General features: G+C 45.8%; 1 protein-coding gene across 4 annotated transcripts in view; it reads right to left on the bottom strand.

The window, feature by feature from the left end:
• LOC143964534 (E3 ubiquitin-protein ligase RNF213-like) overlaps positions 1–24,462 on the bottom strand; it is a 582,447-nt gene that overhangs the window by 297,482 nt on the left and 260,503 nt on the right. For all 4 annotated transcript variants that reach the window (XM_077474318.1, XM_077474320.1, XM_077474317.1 and 1 more), the window contains exon 17: positions 12,111–12,294. In XM_077474318.1, coding sequence (XP_077330444.1) covers positions 12,111–12,294 — 184 coding nt within the window. The remainder of the gene's footprint in view (positions 1–12,110; positions 12,295–24,462) is intronic.

The following is a 24,462-nucleotide window of genomic DNA, read 5'->3' as shown; positions in this document are numbered from 1 at the left end:
TATCCAGATCTTCGCCAAACAGGCGTTCACCATGAAAGGGAAAAGCTGCAAGAAGCTTTTTGCATGGTGTTTCGGCCGACCAGCTCTTTAGCCACAAGACCCTGCGCATATGCACAGACAGAAGTGCACAGCGAGACATCTGCTGGATCGAATCTTTTAATGCATCTACTGCAAAGCACAAGGCGTGAGGGAGCTCCGATAACTCCTCGGTAGTTTCTCCTTGACAAGGAGACCTTTTAACACGATTCTTTAAGGACTGGCAGATGCCAATAGCTGCTACCGCTGGCTGAACCAGCTACTGCAAAGGAGGCCTTTAGCAAGGATTCAAGCTTTTTATCGGCTGGGTCCTTAAATACCTGGGCGTTATCCACTGGGCAGGTTAAATTTTTATTTACTGAGGAAATGGCGGCATCCACCAGAGGTGTACCCCACTTCTTTTTGAATTTCTCCTCCATAGGATATAAGAGGGGAAACCTTTTTGGAGGTAAATATATCCTGTCAGGATGATCACAATCCACATAGATCACCTGTTCTAATAACGGATGCACAGGAAATGCCTGGGAACCCTGCTGAGGTCGAAGAGAACCCAAAGTAGAACAGGAGGGTCCAGTCTCCTGAACTGGGGGTAATTTAAACCCAACTCGAACCATCTCTGTCAGAGATTGGACAAATAATTTTTGGGAATGGGAGGCTGAGAACGAGCTAGACTTCCCCATTGAGGAGTACTCAGCTTCTCCCTCTTCCCGATCCTTTGTGACCAGATCCTCCTGCCACTCTGGCTCTGGGTCCCCTGCCCCTGCCTGGTTATTAGAGTTCTGATGTTCAGATGACTCACCATCAGGATCAGGCTCTGGAGAGGGAGATCCGTTACATTTTCTCCCTGCTTGTGCTACTGAGGCAATCATATCCGCTATTTTACCTACAAGGCTAGCTAAGGCAGATGCCAAATCATCTTTAGTAACATAAGCTGAAGCGGGGCACCAGCCATGGCCACGATGCCTGACAAATGCAACGGCTCAGTTAGGCCGGAAGCCGCAGGACCTTCAGGGGAAGCTGGGATAATATCCTCAAGAGTTTGATCTCCTGGTTTTAAAGGAGGTACTCTTAAAGCGGTAGTAAACCCAGTTTCAAAAAACACTTACATTCCCAGCATGCCGGAAATGCTAACTTTCACATTGGTTGTGCTCTCAACCAAACTTTCAAACCATCCAATGGCTGGTTTCATAACTGATCACATGTGCAGCATTATGGAAGTTGAAGAATCATTAGAGGCCAAGATGGCAGCTTCATTGACTGAAAACAATAGAAGGGTTTACTTCCACTTTAACCCTGTATTGGTCTTGCTCCCTGTTCCTCTTTTCCGGGAAGACATTGCTTACAAGTATGGGAAGACAGTACTCCCTCTGAGCTTCTAACTGTAATCCAGTATACAGCAGCTATTACAGTTTTAACACCGTCCCCATTAACCTGATGCAACTGTGTCCAAAAACCTGTAGACTCACGTGTCCAGCAAGCTCTATGTGTCCACCACGCACACCAGGTAAACTGCATCCTTTAAAGGTTCTAGATGGCGCCAATGATCCGTGCAGTGGGCGTGGAATCCGAACGTACACTGCAAATGGTGCCAAAACATGGCGCATGCACGCCTGAAGACCTCCGACCATACGAAGCGAAATCACCTCAACGACGCACGATCGAATGGCAACGCCGCATGCACGCGTTCATACGGCACCGGCGTCTTCCCAGAAGGCACACACATCGTAAATAAAACACACAGCATGGAGACATTCTGTAACAGCTTGAGAGAGGACACAGTAAGAGAGGAGAACACAGCAATCCCAGAGGGAGTACTCACCAGTCCACGCTGCAGGACCTGAAATAACAGGCCCAATCTTCCCCCATCACGGCGGGTAGTGCCACTGTGGACCTTCAAGGACCGGGTCCCCCATCTTGGGGTCCACACCCTTGGGCCTGTAAAGCACCCTTTTGGGTTTATCTTGGGCAAATTAATGACCAGAATACCACTATCCAAGGGTCCAGTGCCAATAAGACACATTAGAAGCAAAACCTTGTTCTTGCATCGAGGCTCGGGTACCATTCCTTTTAGCTTTGTGCCATCCAAACGGATCCGATTATAACAACCTCACTGGAACGCTTAATTGAAGAAAATCTAAGAGCTTTAATGTTCGTGACCATAGCCTGAAGGCACTGTCGAAAAAACTGAGGTAATTCCCGTATGGGAGGGGTTATATGGGAGGAACCCTCTTGCTGTTGGTTGCCCGTGTCCAATCATTTAGAGGTAGCGTGTAACCCAGATAGTCATGAATAATGCTCTGTGTCCCGTGATGTATGATAAAGAAAATTTGAAACATATTCTATTTCTAAAGTCCGTCAGATTTTATGACAGCAAAGGTCCGATGGAGCCCACACATGATTGAATTGTCGGACGGATTCGTTCCGTCTGACCTTTTCTGTCGAAAAGTCCAGTAGTGTGTACGCGGCATGTGACCTGCATATCCAAGAAGGACAAGAAGGAGTGGTAAGAGCTGTGTGAAAACCCTGGGCATAGAACATAGGCCAACCAGTAGAGCGGGAAAATGGAGTTGACTTTCTGCTAGTGCAAAAAGTGCTGATCGGGTGGATTAATAGGGACATGCAGGTAAGCATCTTGGAGGTCAAAAGATGCCATGTATTCCCCTTGTCTCAGAAAGGTAATTACCGACCTTGCCGATCCTTAAATTCTGTAATTTGGTGGTATTTGTGGTTTTATTTTAAGTCCAGAATAGGGTGGGTACCTACCCCCCTCCCTTTCCTGCTGGATTATGTTACCATAAAGTAGATTCAATTAAATCCTTTAAACTTGTTGAGATACTGGCACACGAACTCCCTGGAACAAGAGATGGTTTAGGCATTCTGCAAATATGACTGTCCTTGGTCAGATTGTAGTTGATTTCAGAGAAGAAAAAATAATGAGTTAGAATTCTGAACTCTATTTTGTACCCCTTTCAAACCGATTGAACCCACACATCTGAACAGCTCTGTTATCCAGAGAGAGGCAAACTGTAAAAGAGTGCGAGTGCTCTTTCATTGGCAGAGGGCCATTAAGAAGGAGTTGCTGAGCTTTGTGGTCCCAGCCTTGTGTCGAAAGGAAGGATTGAACTTTTGAAGGTTTTGAAGTTGAAACCTGGGTAGAGACACTCTGGAGTTGGAGACTCCTGAGGATGGGGTTTTGGAGGTCTTCTGTGGAAGTAAAACCTTCCGTCCTGTGACATCCTTGATAAATGGGTCAAGTGCTTCTGCAAACAGAGGTCTGCCTTAAAAGGCATATGCTTGAGGCCCTTTCACAGGCAGCTTCAGCTGTCCAGGCTTTCAGCCATAAGATTCTGCGCAGGGGAAAAAAAAAAGATTAGAGACATTCTGGAAGTTCGTCTTATTTCATGTTCTAGGACATCCAAGAAGAACAAGCAGAACAAAAGATAGCTGCTTTAATAGCTCTGTTAAAGTGTGATTTTGAAAACTAGGGTCATGTTGGCCGTTTATTGCCCTAGTCCAGTTAGCTGTAGTTTGACATGATGAAGTTGCAGCAAGAGATGGTTACAGTGATGGGCCTGCAAGAGTAGAGGGAGCTTTTAAAAGTGTCAGAATGTTTGAAAGAAGGCACTTTTAATTCTTTATTTAGGTAAGTAGCATCCAACAAACCACATGGAATCGTGAATTACAAACATAGTGGTGCAAATCATGTGCAAAATAGCGACATCAAAGTATGCATGAAAAAACTATGGAAAAAAAAAAATCGACTGAGGACTAGCAGGGAAGTCCATGTTGATAAAATCAGACCACATCAAGTCCAGAATTCAGCCGCTTAGAGAGCATCATACCATTCAGAAGGTGATCATATTCGACCTCGGTATCATAATACAATATAAGCCAGGTGTAAATTCCTCACTGCTATACGGCTCTCTTAAGTGCTATAGTTTAGTTGTGGGTAGGATACCTCCTGATTTTCTCTCTGTAGCAGAAAGGAAAAGATATTGGGGAAAGGATAAGGGGAGAAAAAGTAGAAAAAGGGGGGGTGGGGGCAGGAGGGTGTTATACTGGCTTTGGCAGGACAATAGAGTAAGGTTGGGCAGGTTCATTCTCCAGGGCAGGTCTCCAGTAGCGCCTTTCCCTCTTTAGAATACAAAAGTATGTTCTAGTGTGTCCACATTTTAGATTATCATTCTTTCCTGTTGTGAGCAGAGAGCACCAGGTCTTCTAAGGTGTTTATACCCTCCACCGCGTTGAGCCACAGCGAGATAAAGAAGGCACATAGAAGAAGGCACATTTTTAATAGGCACAGAGAGATGTTTGTTTAAATCTGTGACAGCAGGATCAACTACTGGAATAGACCATTTCTTTGTGAACTCTTTTTCTACTGGATAGAGTTCAGAAAGATTTTGGGGGTAGTAAAAATCCTGTCTGGAGCATTCCAATTGTCACCAACTGCACATTCTAAATGCTCATTAACACGTAATGTAGCAAAAGATTTTACAGGTCTTTTTGTACCCAAATGGGCAGAGCGAGACAAAGGAGAATCAAACTCCACAAGGCTCTTGTGGATGGCAGCAATGAGCTTTTCAATATTTGCAAGCATGTTGTGTGAAGCTTAATCTTAAATATAGCAACATTCTGGAGAAGAAAAATCTTCTGCAGCTTCCTCCATTATTGCTCCAATGGCCTCCTTCAGTGCCTGCCTCTTCTGGCAAATCAGAACTTAACTCAGGCAGAGAAACAAGAATAGGTGATGCATTTTTTCAGCCCTGGGCAAAGATGGCTATATTAAAGCAATTATTTGTGCAAGGAATCCTGACAAATACGTAGAAAATTCTGATTGTCAAGTAGGTTGCTTGTTGTATGCCTGAAAGAGCTAGAATTGAATGCAAATATCCAAGTTAGAGCCAGTTCCTGCTCTGGTGCAAGGGATGGCTGTCAACGCAATGACACACAGGAGACAATTGTTTCCTATGTGTTCCATTCACACTGCAATGCAGCCTAGGGCTGCACTGCAGTGTTCTGCAGTGTTCTGCGATAAAAGACATGCTGCATTTTATCGCAGCGCACCATACAGAATCGCATAGCACTATACAGCAGCACAGAGCATTTTGTATAGTACATTTTGTACAGTGCCATGAATAAGGTGTACATTTTGTACACTTTGAAGATTGTACAAACCAAAAAAAGGGAGCTCAAAGGCATACCACACTTCCCCCTACCACAGCTGTTAAAGCACCTGACAGCTGCCCATTATAGTGTGAATTCAGCCCACAGGTTACATTCATTTTAGAGGTCAAAAGGTTAATCACAATTCCCTCAATGTAAACCGGCATCAGAAGAAAGCAAAACCGATGATTTCCAGACTCCCAAAGTCTAGCAAAAAACAGCCTTGTGTAGCATGAGGTCATAAGGCAAGCTTCACCTTATAGTTTCATAGTTGGTAAGGTTGAATAAAGACACTATTCCATCCAGCCCAACCTGTGTAATTGGTGTATGTGTGTTCATGTCCATCATCATTTCCCATATCCCTGTATATTGTGTTCACAAGTCTTTTAAAACTGTCAATACTGCCAACACCACAGATTGTGGAAGAGAACCTTATGTGTTATGTCCCAGGGCTGGACTTCATTAGATGTTCAGGGCTAAAAGTATTGTGGATTGTCACAAGGATACACCTTTGGACTTTAATGGACCCATGTATGGCATGAATAGAATTTTAAATATACAGAATATTATATATATATATATACACACACATACCCCATTTATCGGCGTATAATACGCACATTTTTCCACTTAAAATCAGGGGAAAATCGTGGGTGCGTGTTATACGCCGATCCTCCACCATTTTGAAGCCTCTGGGTGGCTTTCAGCTGCCTTCGCCCCGTCTTGGCGGCTTTCCGAGAACAGCCGAGAGAGGCCGAAAGCTGAGGAGAAGGGCCAAAGGTGGCCAAAAGCAGACGAGAAGGGCCAAAGGCGGGCAAAAGCCAACAAGAACAGCCGAAGGTGGCCAAAAGCCAAACGAGAACGGCCAAAGGCGGCCGAGAACTACCGAGCGCCGCCGAGATTTTTAAAAGGGCTGCAATGATGGACAAGGCTGCAATGATGGACAAGGCTGCATGACAAAGCTGCAAATGACACTGACAAGGCTTCAGATGGACACTGATAAGGCTGCATTGATGGGCATTTAAATGTAAGTTTTTTTCCTTAAAATTCCCTCCTAAACTTGGGGTGCATGTTATACGCCGATAAATACGAATATATATAATTTATATTTACACTGTATATACACACACACACACACCTTTTTATGTTATTATTCACTTGTGTGTATATTAACTGGATTTACTTTATCACACAGGATATAATGGTTTGTTTAATAACCTTTTACAAGCTGCACATTTGAGTTTACTATTAATCTCTAGGATTGAACTCACTGTGCAACAGATCTTCCTGGATGTGGCTTTTCTTGCTTTCAACAAGGTAGTAATCATAGACTCATCTAGACCCCTCTACCTGTGTGATAGCAGATTTGATCTGTTAGAAGAGGCCAGGGGTCTTACAGTATGTGAGAAGTCTGTGTACCAGGTTCTTTTGGGCCAGTTCAGTGCTAGATAAATCACTGTGTTCTTCTTTTGTTCTATTTTGTGGAGCAGGCAAGGCAGAATGCTCGGTGGAGGGAAAGCGTAAATAAGCCTAAACTGAGACCAGTAGATAACCAGAGCACCCAAAACCAGAGCTAGGGGGTTTCTGGATCTGGATACAGAAATAGCATGTTGTTGTATCTGAAAGCTAGAATGTCCACATCCAGAGTCGCCCTTTTTGGCATATCAGATTGGAAACATGTAGATGAATAGTCCATTCCCCTTGGCCCATGCGGTGGTGGCTGAGATAATCCGCATGCCAGTTGTCCACTCTTCGAAAGTGGATCACAGAAATTGAGGGAGAATGAGTTTATGTTCATTGGTGAATCTGGTTTGCAGCCTTTAAAGCAGCCTCTCATGCCACCTTGATGGTTGATATGCGCCACCGTGATGGCATTATAATATATATGTACATATATACATACACACACACACACACACGCGCACACGCACACACACACTTTCCGAGGGTGCAAAATTGCAAAAATGTCGACAGTAATCCTTTCCAAAAAGGTAAATTCAAGTTGTACTTGATGCAAATCAGACAAAAAGGTAAACTGCTCAAAGGGGCTTTCTGCTTCCCCAATGTTACCAGGGAGTGAAACAGACTAAGGAAAACGAAAAAAGAAAAAGTGTACAGACCTTGTGCAGTAAATCCTTTAAAGGAGAAGTTTAACTTTACAGCATGTTACACCCACATTTGTATCTCCTCCCCCCTGCCCCCCCCCATGACAGCGGGCAGAGTATCCTCTCCCCGCAGCCTCTGTGACAATTTGAAAACAGCATGAGTATGCGGGGCTCCACCCACGCGGCCGCAGTTTTTTGTGAATGAATAGACTACAAGTACCGTCAGCCATTGCGTTTGATGGCTTGTAGTTCTCAATGAACTATGAGGGTTCTGGTGAGCGCTCTCATGGTTCATTATTCTTCCTGCTTTCAAGTGACTGTCTGCCCTTAAGGCTTAAGCCCTTGCACACACGGTTGGAATGTGTCCGATTGGACCGTTTTGTCGGACAATCCGACTGTGTGTGGTCTTCATCGGACTGTTTCCGTTGGAGTATCCGACGGACCAAGTTTTCCAACTTTTCCGACATGATCCCATCGGACCTTGTCCGATCATGTGTAGAGAATTTCGATCGGGCAATGTGCCACGCATGCTCAGATCAAATTCCTAGACCAAAGCTATTGGCTACTAGCCTGAACGTAGTCCCGTCGTAACGAAATAACGTCATCACGTTCTGAACGATCGGATTTTGTCCGACCATGTGTATGCAACAGTTTTGGACAAAATCCGACGGATTTGGTTGTCTGAATGTCCGACCGTGTGTACAAGGGCTAAGAAGTACAGGTAGACAGCTATTCTGAAAGTCTGCGGGAGCCTGACATTGCACGCACGATCTGTTGATCACGGGTGCAATGCTCTACAGGCTACTTAGGAAAAAAAATAATAAATGCACATAAAGCAATGCACTCACATACGATAAAAAGTTAAAGCACCTGTAAGAATTATTGCACAGTCTGGAGGAATGATTTAAAGCGGGAGTCCACCGGGACTCCGCGTTTTTTTTTTTTAAAGCCAGCAGCTACAAATACTGCAGCTGCTGACTTTTAAATAGTGACACTTACCTGTCCAGCGCGCCCGCGATGTCGGCACCCGAAGCCGATCGCTCGCTCGTGCCGCCGCCATCTTGGGTATGGGAATCAGGAAATGGAGCCTTTCGGCTTCATTTCCCGGTTCCCTACTGCGCATGCGCGAGCCGCGCGGCGCAATCCGGACGGTCCCCGCTGCCTCTGAGAGCTGTGTGTTTCCCAGCAGGCAGCGGGGCACTTGCTGAAGGGGGCGGGCGCTTGCGGAAAGGGGCGTAACATACGCCCCTTTCCGCAGAGAGCTAGCCCGGAAGTGGGTGCAGTTACCTGGATTATCCAGGTAACTGCACCCCCCTCCCCCCTGAAAGGTGCCGATTGTGGCGCCGGAGGGGGGGGGGATTCCGATGAGCGGAGGTCCATTTTAGGGTGGACCTCCGCTTTAAGTCCATCTGTGTGATTGCAGAAGACTCTTCTGGTACTGAGAAGTCAGCCAGCTGGACAAAATAACACACTCCGTGTAAAGAAGCTGTGGCAGCTAGAGCAAGGAGCGGCTCAGGGAAAAAATTACACCGCTCCTTCTGAAAGAAAGCTGACAAGTGCTCATTTTGGTGGCATTGTCTGACTGCCACTGCTTGAGGGACAACCAAATAGATCTGAGCTCCAATTCTGTTGTAAGAATCTTCTAGTTGTAGTGAAGAAAGTATATTTTCCCACTGTAATGCCGCGTACACACTGTCGGAATTTCCGACAACAAATGTTCGATGGGAGCTTGTTGTCGGAAATTTCGACCGTGTGCAGGCTCCATTGGAATTTCCAACAAAGAAAATTTGAGATCTGGATCTCAAATTTTCCAACAACAAAATCCGTTGTCGGAAATTCGGATCGTGTGTACACAATTCGGATGCATAAAATTCCAGGCATGCTTGGAATCAAGCAGAAGAGCCACACTGGCTATTGAACCTAATTTTTCTCAACTCGTCGTATGTGTTGTACGTCACCACGTTCTTGATGTTCGGAATTTCTGTCAACATTTGTGTGACTGTGTGTGCAAGACAAGTTTGTCATGTCTGGCCCCTCCTCCTTCCCCCCGAGCTGTCTTCTGGGAGACACAGAAGTCCCAGAAGACAGCAACGACCAGTGAGGACCCGCAATAAGGAACCAGGCTGTGAAGCCGCAAGGCTTCACTTCCTGATTACCTTACCAAAGATGGCCGCATCTCCACTCGAGAGCCAAGGGACAGATCGGCTTCGGGTGAGGACATTGCGGACGCCCTGGACGGGTAAGTGTCCATATTTTAAAAGTCAGCAGCTGCAGTATTTGTAGCTGCCGATTTAAAAAGAAACAAATTTCGGTGGAATGCTGCTTTAAGGCTGGGTTCACACTAGTGTAAATTGGATGCGGGTTTAATGGGAAAAATTCAGCCCCGATTCGTCCCTGAAACGGAGAACAGGAACGCACCGGACCCCTGCTGCGAGCCACACCTGGCAGTAGTGTGTACCTAGCCTAAAAGATGGAACATCTTCACCAGACACAGTAACATGTTTTTCATAGTGATATAGATGCAGAAAACTTTGCTTTTGTCAAATAGGTCGCTTGCTGTGTGCCTGAAATAAAGCTAGAAGCAGATGCTGACACGGTTTTAAGATCAGTTCCTACTGCGGTACAAAGGATACATCATCACTCTGAGGATGAGTGTTGTGCGGATCTTTGGCATAGAGAATCTTTATGTGCTGTTCTGAGTCGGCTTTCTTTCACATGGTCTCTGTAATAGATACAAGTGGGGTATTCTCCTGTGGGGTACAGTGCGGGAGATGAGGTAAGCATGTACTCATAGTAAGACTTTGGTGTAGACCGCTCTGCAATAAACTCTTGTGATGAAAGGAGCGGGCACCTGAGTACCTTATAAGGGTATCAAAGTGTGAGACAGTCCTAAAAGCTTGTCAGTGTCCAATCACTTGATGTTATGAGCCTATAACCCATGGCATATGAATAAGTTGCCTATGTCCTGTACTAAACAATCAAGCCAAAACATATAATGTTTTGGCTTGAGAAACATTTAACTTCATTTACTTTACCTGAGCCACCTGGTACACACTTTACCTCCAGAAGATTCTATATTTCTATTAGAATAGAGTAGTGTTAAAGCTGAAGTCCAGAAATGTGGGGCCCTTTAAAGCTTTTCTTATAGGAACACTGAGATATGCTGAGGTGATTGTGATAAAACCAGATCCTTCCTTTCAGCAAACAGTCAGAGAGGACATGGTGAAACACACAGATATTTGATCAGAACAAAAAAACATAAATATATAGTAGAGTTTGCCAAAACCCCTGCTAATTATACAGATCACCTACAGCAACTGTGTTTTCTGAATGAAAGTTACACTAAAATGTGTGTGAAGATAAAGATGGATTTAAAAACATTTATCCTTCTCAATCCTTTTCCAAGGAATACCTACCTTTTCGTTCCCCAAAGAAATGCAGAATATATTGAATTGGTTTTGGGTTTAGTACTACTTCAAAAACTTCACAGAAAATCTTTAATATGCTGCCCACTCCTAGGTAATAGCTTTCCAATAGATTTCTATGGGTCCGTGGGCATGGGCGTCCGCAGAACTTTTTTCAAGGGGGGGCATAATTTTAGGGTCACCCATGCGCCACCCCTTTTCGACAATGTCATTATCAGATTATCATGGTCAGAGACTGCAGACTTAGTACAATCCCTAGGATAGGTAATGGATAATAACACCAGTGATCCCTCCGGCTGGAAGATCGCTCGCGCGCCACGGGGGCGACTCTGGTCAGTAGTGTAGCATGTATGTACCCTGGCAGTGACTCAGTCTTTCTCTCTCTGGTGGTGCTGGGCAGCATGGCTCTCTCTGGTGGTGCTGGACAGCATGGCTCTCTCTGGTGGTGCTGGACAGCATGGCTCTCTCTGGTGGCATGGGGCAGTGTAGTTCTCTCTCTGGTGGCGCTGGGCAGCGTGGCTCTCTCTCTCTGGCTTCTGCCCAGCACAATCCTTGTTCTTTTTCCTGTAGCACCCTCTCCCTCAGCTTTTTTCTCAGGCTACAGTCTCTCAATCTCTCGATCAAGCTGTATCCTCCTCCCTGTGGAAAATGGGGCCACCAATCTTTGGGACTACATGTCATATGATTCTCTCCTCTCCTAGTCTCTTTTGATTGTCCCTCAGTTATGGCCAATAGGGAAGGAACAGAGCGGGCAGGAACAGTTATGGCCAATAGGGAAGGAATAGAGCGGGCCGGAAGCTGGGCGAGGAACCTGGTGAGAGCCGTTGTCTCTTCTCCCTGACAGGAGAAAGGAGGGGGTGACCTGGGTAAACCTGATAGCACCGCTGCCGAGTTCTCTGCTGGACTGAGCATGGAAAAGAGCCTGCAGTCACGCTACACTGATAGGGGGCTTGGCAGAACCTTGATGGTGTCACCCCACTGGCGGGTTGCACATCGGTGTGGGCTGCCCGCACCCCGATAGGGATGGAACTGTGTTGAATTTAAGATCTCATCCCTGATTCCAGGGGGGGGCACTTGACCCCCCTTGCCCCTACCTGCGGACGCCCATGTCCGTGGGGTATCCCTAACATCTCTGGCCTCAGGAGATGGCTCCATACAAGTCAACTGGGGATCTACTGAACAGGTGCAGACAGAATAGGAAAGAATTTCCCCAAAAGGATGTAAACAATATGTCAGGTAATGCCATTGAAAATATGCACGTGGGGAGATTAAGGGTGGGGTACTTTAAGTAACAAGGGGCAAAAAGGATGAGTGCCCTTTTATTTAAAATGCACTAATCCTTTAACTCATAAATTTGTAAAAGTAGCCAAGTTACACTTACCATAAAGCTTAAATATGTACGTTGCATCGGGCCATGTTAGCAAGTGCTGTAAAATTCCATCACTTTCTTTTACATGTTTTCCTTGGTTATCCTTTGGCCAAGAATTTTCTATAACACTTGACACCAAACGGCCAAAATTTTCCAGATTGTACGAATTCAACCGACTGAGAATATTGGTCTCAGACTGTATGAAAAAGAAAGAAAAACTTTTATGGCGAAGTTGAATTTAGTTACTGCTGAGTCCTCAATTTACCTCTATTCAAACAAGTGAACAAAAACATATACTGTAAATATCACCTCCCACACCTGCCTTGTAAACAGTAATAGCTTGTTAGGCAACCAGTCGTTCTCATAGAAAATTGTGACACAATACTAGATTTAAGCAGGCCGTACACTCTTTCTTCCTTCAGTGTGAATAGATGAATTTCCTAATACACCTATTATATTTAGATAGGGTATTCTGACAGCTGCCACTGCTGGCTAACAGCAGTTGTATTAGACTGAAAGGATGTGGGTTGGGAGGGTGGCGATGAACTGACAGAAATTTGCATAGTGTATGGCCAGATTTAGGCCAGCAGATGGTGCTGTACGTGTAAAATGAAATTACTACACCAGATGTATTTTATTTTTTTCTAGGCTGGGGTCATTATTCTGCATTGGATCTTAAAGCGGAGTTCCAGGCTTTTTAGGTTTATTTAAAGTCAGCAGCTACAAAAAGTTTAGTTGCTGACTTTTAACAGACACTCTCCCTCTCCTCTCCACCGGCGCCTCCATTGCCACACCATTACAGCTTTAGCCTTCATGGCCGGGCACACATGTCGCATGCACAAGTCGTGCTCTGCTCCCGGTGTGGACAGGCGATTTCCTGGGACCCGTCACGTGTCCCAGGAGATCGCCTAGAGGGAGGGGCCGCCTAAGGCAAAAGGAGGAGTCGCCTTGGCGGTCCCTGGGCGGAAGGAGGAAGTGGGACAGGAAGTCTCCCTCCTAACGAAGCCCCCACTCCCCCTCCAAAAAAATTACATGCCAAATAGAGTTATGTGATCGCTGAAAGACACTGTTAACCACTTCAGCCCCGGACCATTTTGCTGGCTTAAGACCAGACCACTTTTTGCGATTCTGCACTGCGTCCATTTAACTGACAATTGCGCGGTGGTGCGACGTCTCCACATATAGAGCTTTCTTATGGTGATATTTGATCACCCCTGCATTGGTTTGTTTTGCGCTATAAACAAAAATAGAGCGACAAGTTTGAAAAAAAAAGCATTATTTTTAACTTTTTGTTATAATAAATATCCCCCAGAAATATATAAAAAAACATTTTTTCCCTCAGTTTAGGCCGATACGTATTCTTCTACATATTTTTGGTAAAAAAAAATAAAAAAAATCGCAATAAGCGTTTATTGATTGGTTTGCGCAAAAGTTATAGCGTTTACAAAATAGGGGATAATTTTATGGTATTTTTATTAATAATTTATTTACTAGTAATGGCGATCAGCGATTTTTATTGCGACTGCGACATTATGGCGGACACATTTTTGGCACCATTGTCACTTATACAGCAATCACTGCTATACAAAAAGGGCTGGGCTTTCTTTTAGTGAACACTGATTTCTGCTCCAATCACATGGAGCAGAGATCAGCATCACTTGTTGCTAGGCAGAACTGGGAGATGCTGTTTAGAACGGCATCTACTAGTTCGGCCCCGTGAGAGGATCGCGGGTATGCCTGCGGCAATAGAGTCCACGGGACCCGCGAGCGGAGTCACGGGGGTCTCGACCGGCACGCGAGCGCACCGCCAGAGGCACGCTCGCGATGGCAGGGCGACAAATTTAAAGGGACGTACAGGTACGCCCATTTGCCTGCCCATGCCATTCTGCCAACGTACATTGGTGTGCGCCGGTCGGGAAGTGGTTGAAACATGTAAAAATCTAGGCTACAGGTTTTTTTATCTGACGGAGGGGATGATATAATGATCAGTTAGTTTTAAAGCAGTGGGGAGTGGAGCAGATCAGCAATAGTGAGAGCTGAACGGCAGGGAGGGGAGGAGGGAGGAGGACAGAGGGAGAAAGAGGAGAGCTGCAGATAGCAACGGATGATGGATGCACACACTCTGACCACAGTGTCAGGGCTCAACACTCCTGATATATTGTGGTCAGCGTACAGAGGGGGGGGTAGAAACTGGCAGGATCAGCCAGGTATTTCAGGTGATACAAGGGGCCAAAATACACAACACAAGCACTGTGGTGTATAACATGCTTTAAGGGTTTAGGATTTTTTGGGGGGTTAACAAACACTTTAACCACTTCAATACAAGGCCTATTCTGGCATTCCTCTCCTATGCGTAAAAATCATAATTTGTTGGCTAGAAAATTACTTAGAACCCCCGAACATTATATTTTTTTTTTCAGCAAACACCCTGGGGGAATAAAATCTCGCACAGTATTTACGCAACAATTTTTCAAACGCTTTTTTTGGGGGGAAAAAAAACATTTCATGATTTAAAAAACAACAAAACAGTAAAGTTAGCCCAATTTTTTTTTATAATGTGAAAGATGATGTTACGCCGAGTAAATAGATACCTAACACGTCACACTTTAAAATTGCGCACACTCATGGAATGATGCCAAACTTCAGTACTTAAAAATCTCCATAGGCGACGCTTTAAAATATTTTACAGGTTACATATTGAGAGTTACAGAGGAGGTCTAGAGCTAGAATTGTTGCTTGTGCTCTAACGCACGTAGCAACACCTCATGTAGTTTGAATGCTGTTTACATATGTTGGCCGGACTAACGTGAGCGCTCGCTTCTGAGCGCGAGCTACCGGGGACAGGGGCGTTTTAAAAAACACATTTTTTTTATTTTACTTTATTTTTTTTTATCTTTACTTTATTTTTACAACTTTATTTTTGATCACTTTTATTCCTATTACAAGGAATGTAAACATCCCTTGTAATGGGAATCATTCATGACAGATCCTCTTTATGGAGAGATGTGGGGTCAATAAGACCCCACATCTCTCCTCCAGGCTGGAAAGCATGAGATCGTGAAAAAAATGTCACCGATCCCATGCTGACAGCAACGATCACGGCTTTGATTACTTCCAGGAACCTGGGCAAGACGTCATAATGCCGCGCCCGGGCCTCTAACGGTCATAGAGATGATTGGTGACCATCTGGTCACCAGAAATTTCTATCGTCATCATCCGGCGCTGGACGATTCTTTCTCCAGGTCCCTGATGGCCTGGAGAAGCACCGGATGGCGGCAGGGGGGGTGTCCCCTCCCATCACCTGTAAGAACGATCAAGCGGTGGAGCTGCCGCTATGATTGTACTTATGGTGCACAGAATCGCCTGCTGAAAACAAGGATATCTGAATGATGCCTGTGGCTGCTGGCATCATTCAGATATTCCCACTGAAAGTCCAGGACGTCATATGACGGACTTGGGCGGGAAGTGGTTAAGTTGAATTTGTATGTAAATTAGAACAGGTACATTTTTGAAGTTTGAATAGTATAGGGAAGGGTATAGGGAAGGGTTAACACCCCTGTAATGTGCCCCTGTTCAGAAAATTCCACCTCACTTTCTGTCCCTATGACAATTAGATTTTGAAAATTTTGGGTTGTTGTGGAAACAAGGATTGGTGATAAAGCTTCAGTGGCGACACCTTTGTCCCATGATAACTCTTACAGGAGTAAAAACAAAGAAGATACCAAATAGATATCAACAGGTTGGACTTTTCAGGCATGGAAGCAAATAGGAAAGTAGAAAAAAATTATTTTATTGAAAAATACAGTATCATAACAGTGTTCAACAGTGTGTGTTGTGTCTATGCGTTTTGCCATAGAGGCTTCCTCAGGACACGGAAAAAGGTTCAAAGACATAGCAAAAGAGAGCAACAATAAATCCCACTATCTTTTTTTTTTTTTTTTTATTTAGTAGTATGCGACAAACAATGCAGAGGTAACTTCACATAATGTATGATACATATGGTTACATACAGACAATCGTAGTGTGTGGGAAACAGAGCCAACAGTAAGGAAACCGAGGGGAAGGATACCTAGACAGTTGTGTGGGCTATTTGAAATGGGATTAATGCACCATCCCCTGAGGATCCCCCTTTGCTTAAAAGGTCATAGATTGCAGCACTGTAACCCTCGAAAGACCTGGATAACTGTAGATAGGGGAAGAGTATCGTGCAACAGTCAACTGGGGTCGGAACATACCGTATTTTTCGTTTATTAAGTTAAGAAGGAAAGTAGGGTTGAAAAGCGGGAAAGGGGGAGAGAGCAGAGCGGGGGCTGAAATGGCAAGAAAGGATAAGAAGAGGTAAGGGGGTAGTGGGGGGTAGAGTGGGTAGGGCTGGATCCCCTCTCAGGGAGCAAGAGACCTCCTCGGCCCGCTAGCTCAATAGCTAGACATATTCTGGGGCAGCAATCTCCGACATTCATCATGAGCTTGCTAGATCCCGTTGAGGTATTCCGCAGAAAAACGAAACTGGGTCCAATAGAACCATCTGTTCCCATGCTCCTCCGTTTTGTCCCTCATTGTGGCAGTCAGGTCCTCCATGCGTTCAATGTCGTTCACCCTTGCGAACCACTGGGTCACCGTTGGAGCAGATTGTTGTTTCCACTGACTGGGAATGCAGGCCCTGGCTGCATTGAGGAGATGTTTAAGTAAAGACTTATGATAACGCTTGCTCGACATGGGAGTTAGATTGAGAAGAACTGCTGCGGGATCGTTGTCTAGGGAAACGTCTGTAAACCTGTGGATGAGTCTCAGGACCGGTTGCCAGAAGGTTTGTAGTTTAGGGCAGTCCCAAAAAATGTGGAGAATGGTGCCAGCCTGTTGCGCACAGCGCCAACAGCGGTCAGATTGACCGGGGAAAATTTTGGCTAAAACCACCGGTGTGCGATACCAGCGTGTGATCAGCTTATATGACATCTCCTGGTATTTGCTGCAAAGCGGCGATTTATGGGCGAAAAAAAGTATTCTGTCCTTCTGCTTTTCGGAGAATTTAGTTTGTAGGTCCCTTTCCCATTTAGCCAGGAAGGGCGGATCCGTGGAGGAATGTGCTTCTGTCAGGATTTTGTAGGATCTAGAGAGGGACCCGCGAATTGGGCCGGCTTCTAGGCATAGGTCCTCGAGGGGATGGAGTTGTCTAGAAAAGAGCGAATAATTAGGTAAAGATCCGAGGAAGTGGGCCAGCTGTCGAGCTCTCAAGCTATTCAGTGCCACTGGTACTTGTTTTCGCATTATGGTACCCATGGGAATCCAGCCCATTGGTCCCATAAATGGGGCTGCTCTCAGAAGCCCCTTTGGGGCTTGCCCGGTAAAGGCCCGATCATACAGGCCTGGATGGAATCCAGGATGCCCCACAATAGGGGTCATAGGAGAAGGGAAGTTAGTCAGATTGGAGAGGTGAAAAAAAACGCTCCATCTCAGCGAGCGAGGGGCCAATTAACGGGTGAGTAGTCACACACGACTCCAACTGCCCCCCTGCCCATGGCAGGCCAGCCAGAGGGGCCCGTGCCATTTCCTGTTCCAACTTGACCCAAAGCTTCAGTTCCCCATGTCGACACCAGTCAACCACGCGTGTCATGTGCGTCGCTGTGTAATATAAGGCAGGGTCCGGGAATCCAATACCTTCCCTCAGTTTTGGTCGCAATAACAGTGTCCTACCAATCCGCGGATGTTTGCCGCGCCAAAGGAACTTGGTAAAAATTGAGCGAACCGCACGAAAGAAAGACTGGGGTATTTTAATAGGTAATGCTTGTAAGAGGTATAGAAGTCGTGGCATTGCGTTCATCTTTAGCACGTTACAGCGCCCGAACCACGATAGGGCTAGAGGGTCCCATCTTTTAAGGTCCGCTGTTAGCGTCGCCAAAAGTGGCTGGAAATTCAGGAAAAAAACGTCCTTGGAGTTGGCTGGTATTCTGGTGCCCAAATACTGTATAGACCGGGTGGCCCACTTAAATGGGAAAAACGGTCGTAGACCTGCCAAAGTGCGGTCCGATATAGATACATTCAGAGCCTCCGACTTCTGAAGATTGATTTTAAACTTGGATAAGGTGCCATACCGTTTTAATTCCTGTAGCAGTGAGGGTAGAGACGTAATAGGTTTTGTGATAAAGAATAGGAGGTTGTCTGCATATGCAGCCACTTTATGATATTGTATATGATAGTGATCCGACTGAACCCCGCTTACATTAGGGTTGTCCTGTATATGTCTAATAAATGGTTCCAGGGAGAGGACGAAAAGAAGGGGGGAAAGTGGGCACCCCTGCCTGGTCCCGTTGGAGATCTCAAAAGGCTCCGAATCTATCCCGTTAACCCGGACCGTGGCAGAGGGGCTAGAGTATATAGCAGCTATCCAGGCCATTATCGATTCGGGCATACCGAAGGACCGTAATGTTTCCTGGAGAAACCCCCAATCCACCCTGTCGAAAGTTTTTCTGCATCAGCGGACAGGAGTAGAAGTGGGGTGCCTGATCTCTTCGCCTGCTCCATGACGTCAAGCGTCCTGACAGTGTTGTCTCTCGCCTCTCTGGATTGTATAAAGCCTACTTGGTCAAGAGCCACCAGGTGTTGCATAAAGCCACTGAGCCTGGAAGCTATGATTTTCGTGAAGAGCTTAACGTCACAGTTCAGGAGAGAGATGGGCCTGTAACTGGCACATAACAACGGGTCCTTCCCAGGTTTGGGAATCACAGAGATAGATGCTCTCAGCATATCTGGAGGTATGGGGTGCCCTTCCAAGATAGCATTAAAGGGTTTAGCAAATTGGGGGGCCAACTGTGTCTGAAAGGTTTTGTAATATGTAAGCGTAAAGCCATCTGGTCCCGGGGCCCTACCCGGCTGTGTGTCCGCTATGGCTGCAGTCAGTTCTTCTATGCGGATAGGTTGGGATAACAATTCTTGGTCAGTCTCAGAGAGCGTAGGTAGTTTAGCCTCTCTAAGATATTGCTGGATATTGGAGATGGTAGTGGCTGGAGTGGCAGCTGTCCGGGACTGATCTAAATTGTAAAGCTTCGAATAGAACTCTCGGAAAGTCGCTGCCAGGTCCGGGGAGGCATGTATCTTGTATTGCGTCGAAGTTGATAGTGCAGGAATGTACGAATGTGCTCGTTTCGCCCTAAGTGCATTGGCCAATAAACGACCACACTTGTCCCCATATTCATAGAATGATCGTCCTTGAGTAGGACGTGTTTGGCTTGGTATAAAGAGTGATTTCTAATTGCTTCTCTTGTCTGGAGCAGCTCCGCCTCTAGTGCGGGATCAGAGCTAGTTTTGTGCCTCTGTTCCAGTCGATGGAGTTTCATCAGGAGGTCTGTTAGAGTTTTAGCCCGTCGCTGCTTTGCAGCGTGACCTAGCTTAATAAGGATCCCCCTGATGACACATTTATGTGCCGCCCAGACGGATAGAGGATTAGATACAGATCCTGAATTGCTGGCAAAGAAGTCTCGCAAGTTAGCGTGAATCTCCGCCGCCCCATCGGGGTCTTTGAGGAGCGTTTCGTTCAAACGCCAAAGTGGCGTCTTCTGGAGTAAATGTGGGATCGTAAGTTCTAGAAGGACCGGGGCATGGTCAGAGAGCGTTATCTGGCCGATCGCTGTTTTAGAGGCAAGGGGGATGGTGGAGTGTTGGATTAGAAAAAAATCGATCCTGGAATAGGATCCGTGAGTGGGAGAATATAAAGTGAAATCCCTTTCTCGTCAATGAAAAATCCTCCAGATGTCCACCAGTTGATAGCTATGTAGCAACTCTTTAAGGTTACGACGTGCGCTTTGGGATAGTGAGGATGACTGTACCGAAGAGTCCTTAGAGGGATCCAGGGTAAGATTGAAGTCCCCGCCCACAATGAGAATGCCCTCACTGAACGTTTCGAGCGTGGCTAGAAAAGTACCCAGGGCCTGTACTTGATTCGTGTTTGGCAGATAGTAGTTAGCAAGGGTGAACGTGCGGGAGTCTATTGTTCCCTTTAAAAGCAGGAACCTGCCTTCTTGATCTCGAAGTTCATCCAGATACTGCCAGTGTAGTGATTTGGACAGTAGGATGCTCATCCCTTTGGATTTAGATGAGATAGATGGACCATGGTAAGCCACCGGGAATTGCTTGCTAGCAAGCTTTGGTACCCTGTCTGCTCGAAATTGGGTCTCTTGGAGAAAGACTATGTGTGCTCTCTGCCTCCAGAGCTCGGACAGACAGCTGGTTCGCTTTTCTGGGGAATTGAGTCCCTTAACATTCCAGGAAAGAAACTTAAGAGCCATGGTAGCGGAGTACCCGCTCCCCGAGAGGGGGGTGGGAAGGGGGAGAGAGGGGGGGGAGGGGAAGGGGAGGGAAAAAGCGAAGGGTGAGAACAAGGGTGGAAATAGGCGGCAAGTAAGAGCTGGGCGAAAGGGGAGATAGAAGGGGAGAGGAAAGAGAAGAAAAACTATCAGGGGGTGTATCTCCAAAAAGGAGAACTACTGCCACCAGGGCAGAGTGTACCTAAGGTGGGGGGGTGGTAAGGCACAGCCAAGCGTGGAGCCCCAGCCATTGGGACCCCCGCAGCAACAGCAGGAAGTAATCTACATAACAATATAATAATATGACAAAAAGACAACACCAACATGGCAAAGATAACATTTAACCTAAAATCACATATAAGGAAACCAGATGCGTCCTGTGGGGACTCAGAAAGTAATTTAACCCATACCCAACGTCTGTGATCAACAGCCTCAGTATCATGCCCAGCAAGCCCGAAATCCCGTGGGGAATGTAATATGGTGTGGAATGGGTACATTGGAGTTAGGGCCAAGCATCCTGTGGACGCGATCCAAGGTGATAGCGGTGTCTCGCGGTCGGTCCAAGTACCGATTAAATACAGTGGTTACCATCGACCGGAGGTCAGACTGCTGGACAGACTCCGGGATTCCTCGCAGATGGATGTTCTGTCTGCGACTGCGATTTTCCAGGTCATCAATCATCAACTGCAGTTGGGAATATTGATCGCTGATACCCGTCTGTGCTGTCTGGACCTCTTGTACCCTGTGAGATAACACTTCCTGTGTCTGCTCAACAGTGGAGACCCGTGTGTCTATTGCTGCGACTTCTTGTTTAAGGGCCTGCATCTCCCCCTCATTGCTAGCTCCATTCTGGTGGCCAGAGCTTCAAAGTCAGTTCTAGTAGGCAGCTGTTGCAATAGGACCCATAATTTACGTGTGGGGTCATCCTGCATTGCGTCCCCAAATTGCTGAGCAAGGTTGGAATGAGTACTCACATCGTCCTGTGTGCTGGAGCCATGTAGGAGTGCAGAAGCAGGAAGGGGGGTGTGTGTACATGGTGAGGCCTGCTCAGAGTCAAACAATCCCCCTGTCCGGTCTGGTGATGTGGCCAACGACCGTGGGAGACAGGGGGACAGATCGCTGAGGGGGGAGCAGGGCGACATCGTATAATCCTCCTCCCTCTGCTGTCCACTTCTCTGGGCACCCCTCTTACTGTGCGGCGCGTCTGCAGTGTGTCCCGCTGGCGCCATCTTGGATTTCGCCGGGGTGGAGGCCGCCTGTTTAAAGTGCTGTATATAGCGATCCATGCCGCAGATCAATGGGAAAGTGCGGCGGATCGGTCCCCGCACCTCTGCGGGCTCTGGTGCTGTGTCTGGTGCCGGTAAATAGCGCCTGCTGCGCCGCGCGGGTGCCTCCGGCCGGGAGCTCACTGAACTAGTGACCTTCCGCCGCCATGCCGAAGCCACGCCCCCAATCCCACTATCTTCAAATGGGTTGCACCTCAAGTACAAAAGTCATAGCAACCAAGACAGATTCAAATATATGGAGCGGTCGACCACGCTGTGACAGAGTGGAAAGCAAGTGGCACATTCTGATGAGTACAAACAAAAATAGATAGTTGCTTATAGCAGGGGCAGGAAAGAAGTCTCAGTCAGTATATTAACATCAATGGGGACAGGCTATAGAGGACATAATCCCATCCACATGGAGCTTAGTAGATGCTGGTGACACATAGTATGGCCAAACAGCATATATAAACTAAAGGTAAAAGTATTTTTATGGAGATAATGAAGGCATACCCCTGGGAGACAGCCCAGGGGTATGCCCAATGTTTGTACTTATCAGAATGTGCCATTTGCTGTCCACTCTATCACAGCATGGTTGACGTTCCATATATTTGGATCTGTCTTGGTTGCTATGACATTTGTACTTGAGGCACAGCCCATTTGAGTGAGATTTATTGTTGCTCTCTCTTGCTACGTCTTTGAACCCTTTGCCATGTCCTGAGAAAGCCTTCATGGTGAAACGCGTAGACACAATGCACAAGGGCTCAATGTACAAATGTTATCATTTCATATGATTTTTATATTGTTTTGAACACTGTTATAATAATGTATTTTTCAATAAAAAAAATTATACATTCCTATTTCCTTCCCTGCCTTAAAAGTCCGACCTATTGATATCTAATTTGTATCCCTTGATATATTACGGATGTGGCATTGTGGGTGCTACCTCCTTCCTATTTCTCTTAAAGGAGTGAATTGCCTTCCTAGGGGTAGATTTTCTCTCACTTCCTGTTGTCTCCCTCCGTTTGTAAGTATGAGTCAGAAGTAAGTCAAATGTATGTAACTCAGGGTCTGCCTGTATATATTACCTGATAGCAGGGATTCTGTAGAATAAAATTGTCATAGTTACATATTTGTATGTCACATGATATTAGTGCTACTGTTCATCAAACCCACATTGTTAGTATAAAAAGAAAAAAACATTTCCGAGCACACACAATTTTCAATTTTTGGCAAAATATAAAAGAAAAATTAAATTTAGTTACGCAAGTAGATGCCAAACATGTCAAGCCTCCAATCTGCGTGTGAAATGGTGAAAAACGAACGTTCTCAAAATTGTCCATAGGTTTAACAGCTTTTACAGGTCATCTCACAAAAGTGAGTACACCCCTCACATTTTTGTAAATATTTTATTATATCTTTTCATCTAACACGGAAGAGATGACACTTTAGTAGTGAGTGTACAGCTTGTATAACAGTGTACATTTGCTGTCCCCTTAAAATAACCCAACACACAGCCATTAATGTCTAAACTGCTGGCAACAAAAGTGAGTACACCCCTAAATGAAAATATCCAAATTGGGCCCAAAGTGTCAATATTGTGTGGCCATTATTATTTTCCAGCACCACTTTAACCCTCTTGGCCATGGAGTTTACCAGAGCTTCATAAGTTGCCACTGGAGTCCTCTTCCACTCCTCCATGACAACATTATAGAGCTGGTGGATGTTAGAGACCATGTGCTCCTCCACCTTCTGTTTGTGCATCATCTTTAGAAGAGGCTTCCTTCTGGGTCGACAGTCATGCAGACCAATTTGATGCAGTGTGCAGAGTATGGGCTGAGCACTGACAGGCTTATCCCCCACTACTTTAACCTCTGCATCAATGTTGGCAGCACGCATACTTCTATTTGCCAAAGACAACCTCTGGATATGATGCTGAGCACGTGCACTCAACTTCTTTGGTCAACCAGGGCGAGGCCTGTTCTGAGTGGAACCTGTCCCGGGAAACCGCTGTATGGTCTTGGCCACCGTGCTGCAGCTTAGTTTTAGAATCTTGGCACTCTTCTTATAGCCTAGGCCATCTTTATGTAGAGCAACAATTCTTTTTTTCAGATCCTCAGAGAGTTCTTTGCAATGAGGTGCTATGTTGAATGTCCAGTGACCAGTATGAGAGAGTGAAAGCGATAACAACAAATTTAATACACCTGCTCCCCATTCACACCTAAGACCTTGTAACACCAACGAGTCCCATGACACCGGGGAGGGAAAATGGGTAATTGGGCCCAATTTGGACATTTTCACTTAGGGGTGTACTCACTATTGTTGCCAGTGGTTTAGACATTAATGGCTGTGTGTTGAGTTATTTTGAGGGGACAGCAAACGTACACTGTTATACAAGCTGTACACTCACTACTTTACATAGCTAAATGTCATTTTTTCAGTGGTCACATGAAAAGTTATAAATATTTACAAAAATGTGAGGGGTGTACTCACTTTTGTGAGAGACTGTACATAATAAGAGTGGCGTAATTTGCATACAGCGTATACATGAGTGTGTATGTGGTGGCAGGGGCTTTTAAAAAAATGTCGGGTGCGTTTTACTTTATTGAACTTAGAACTATTAAAACAAAGTCAGGTGACATGTTCTCATTAAGAAGACATTTGTGATCCATTAGGCCCCCGATGTCCCCTCTGCTCTCTATTGAAGCTAATAAAGCACTCAAATAACGTATTTTCTGATCACAGCAGCCAACAAATGACAGCGTTGAAATTAGCAGTGATGAGTACTAGTCATTTTCAGAT

Source organism: Lithobates pipiens, unplaced genomic scaffold (genome assembly GCF_037356315.1).
Source record: "Lithobates pipiens isolate NorthernLeopardFrog02 unplaced genomic scaffold, aLitPip1_a1.2 Scaffold_8, whole genome shotgun sequence".
Lineage (NCBI taxonomy): Eukaryota > Metazoa > Chordata > Amphibia > Anura > Ranidae > Lithobates > Lithobates pipiens.
This window is presented reverse-complemented; position numbering and strand designations above follow the sequence as displayed.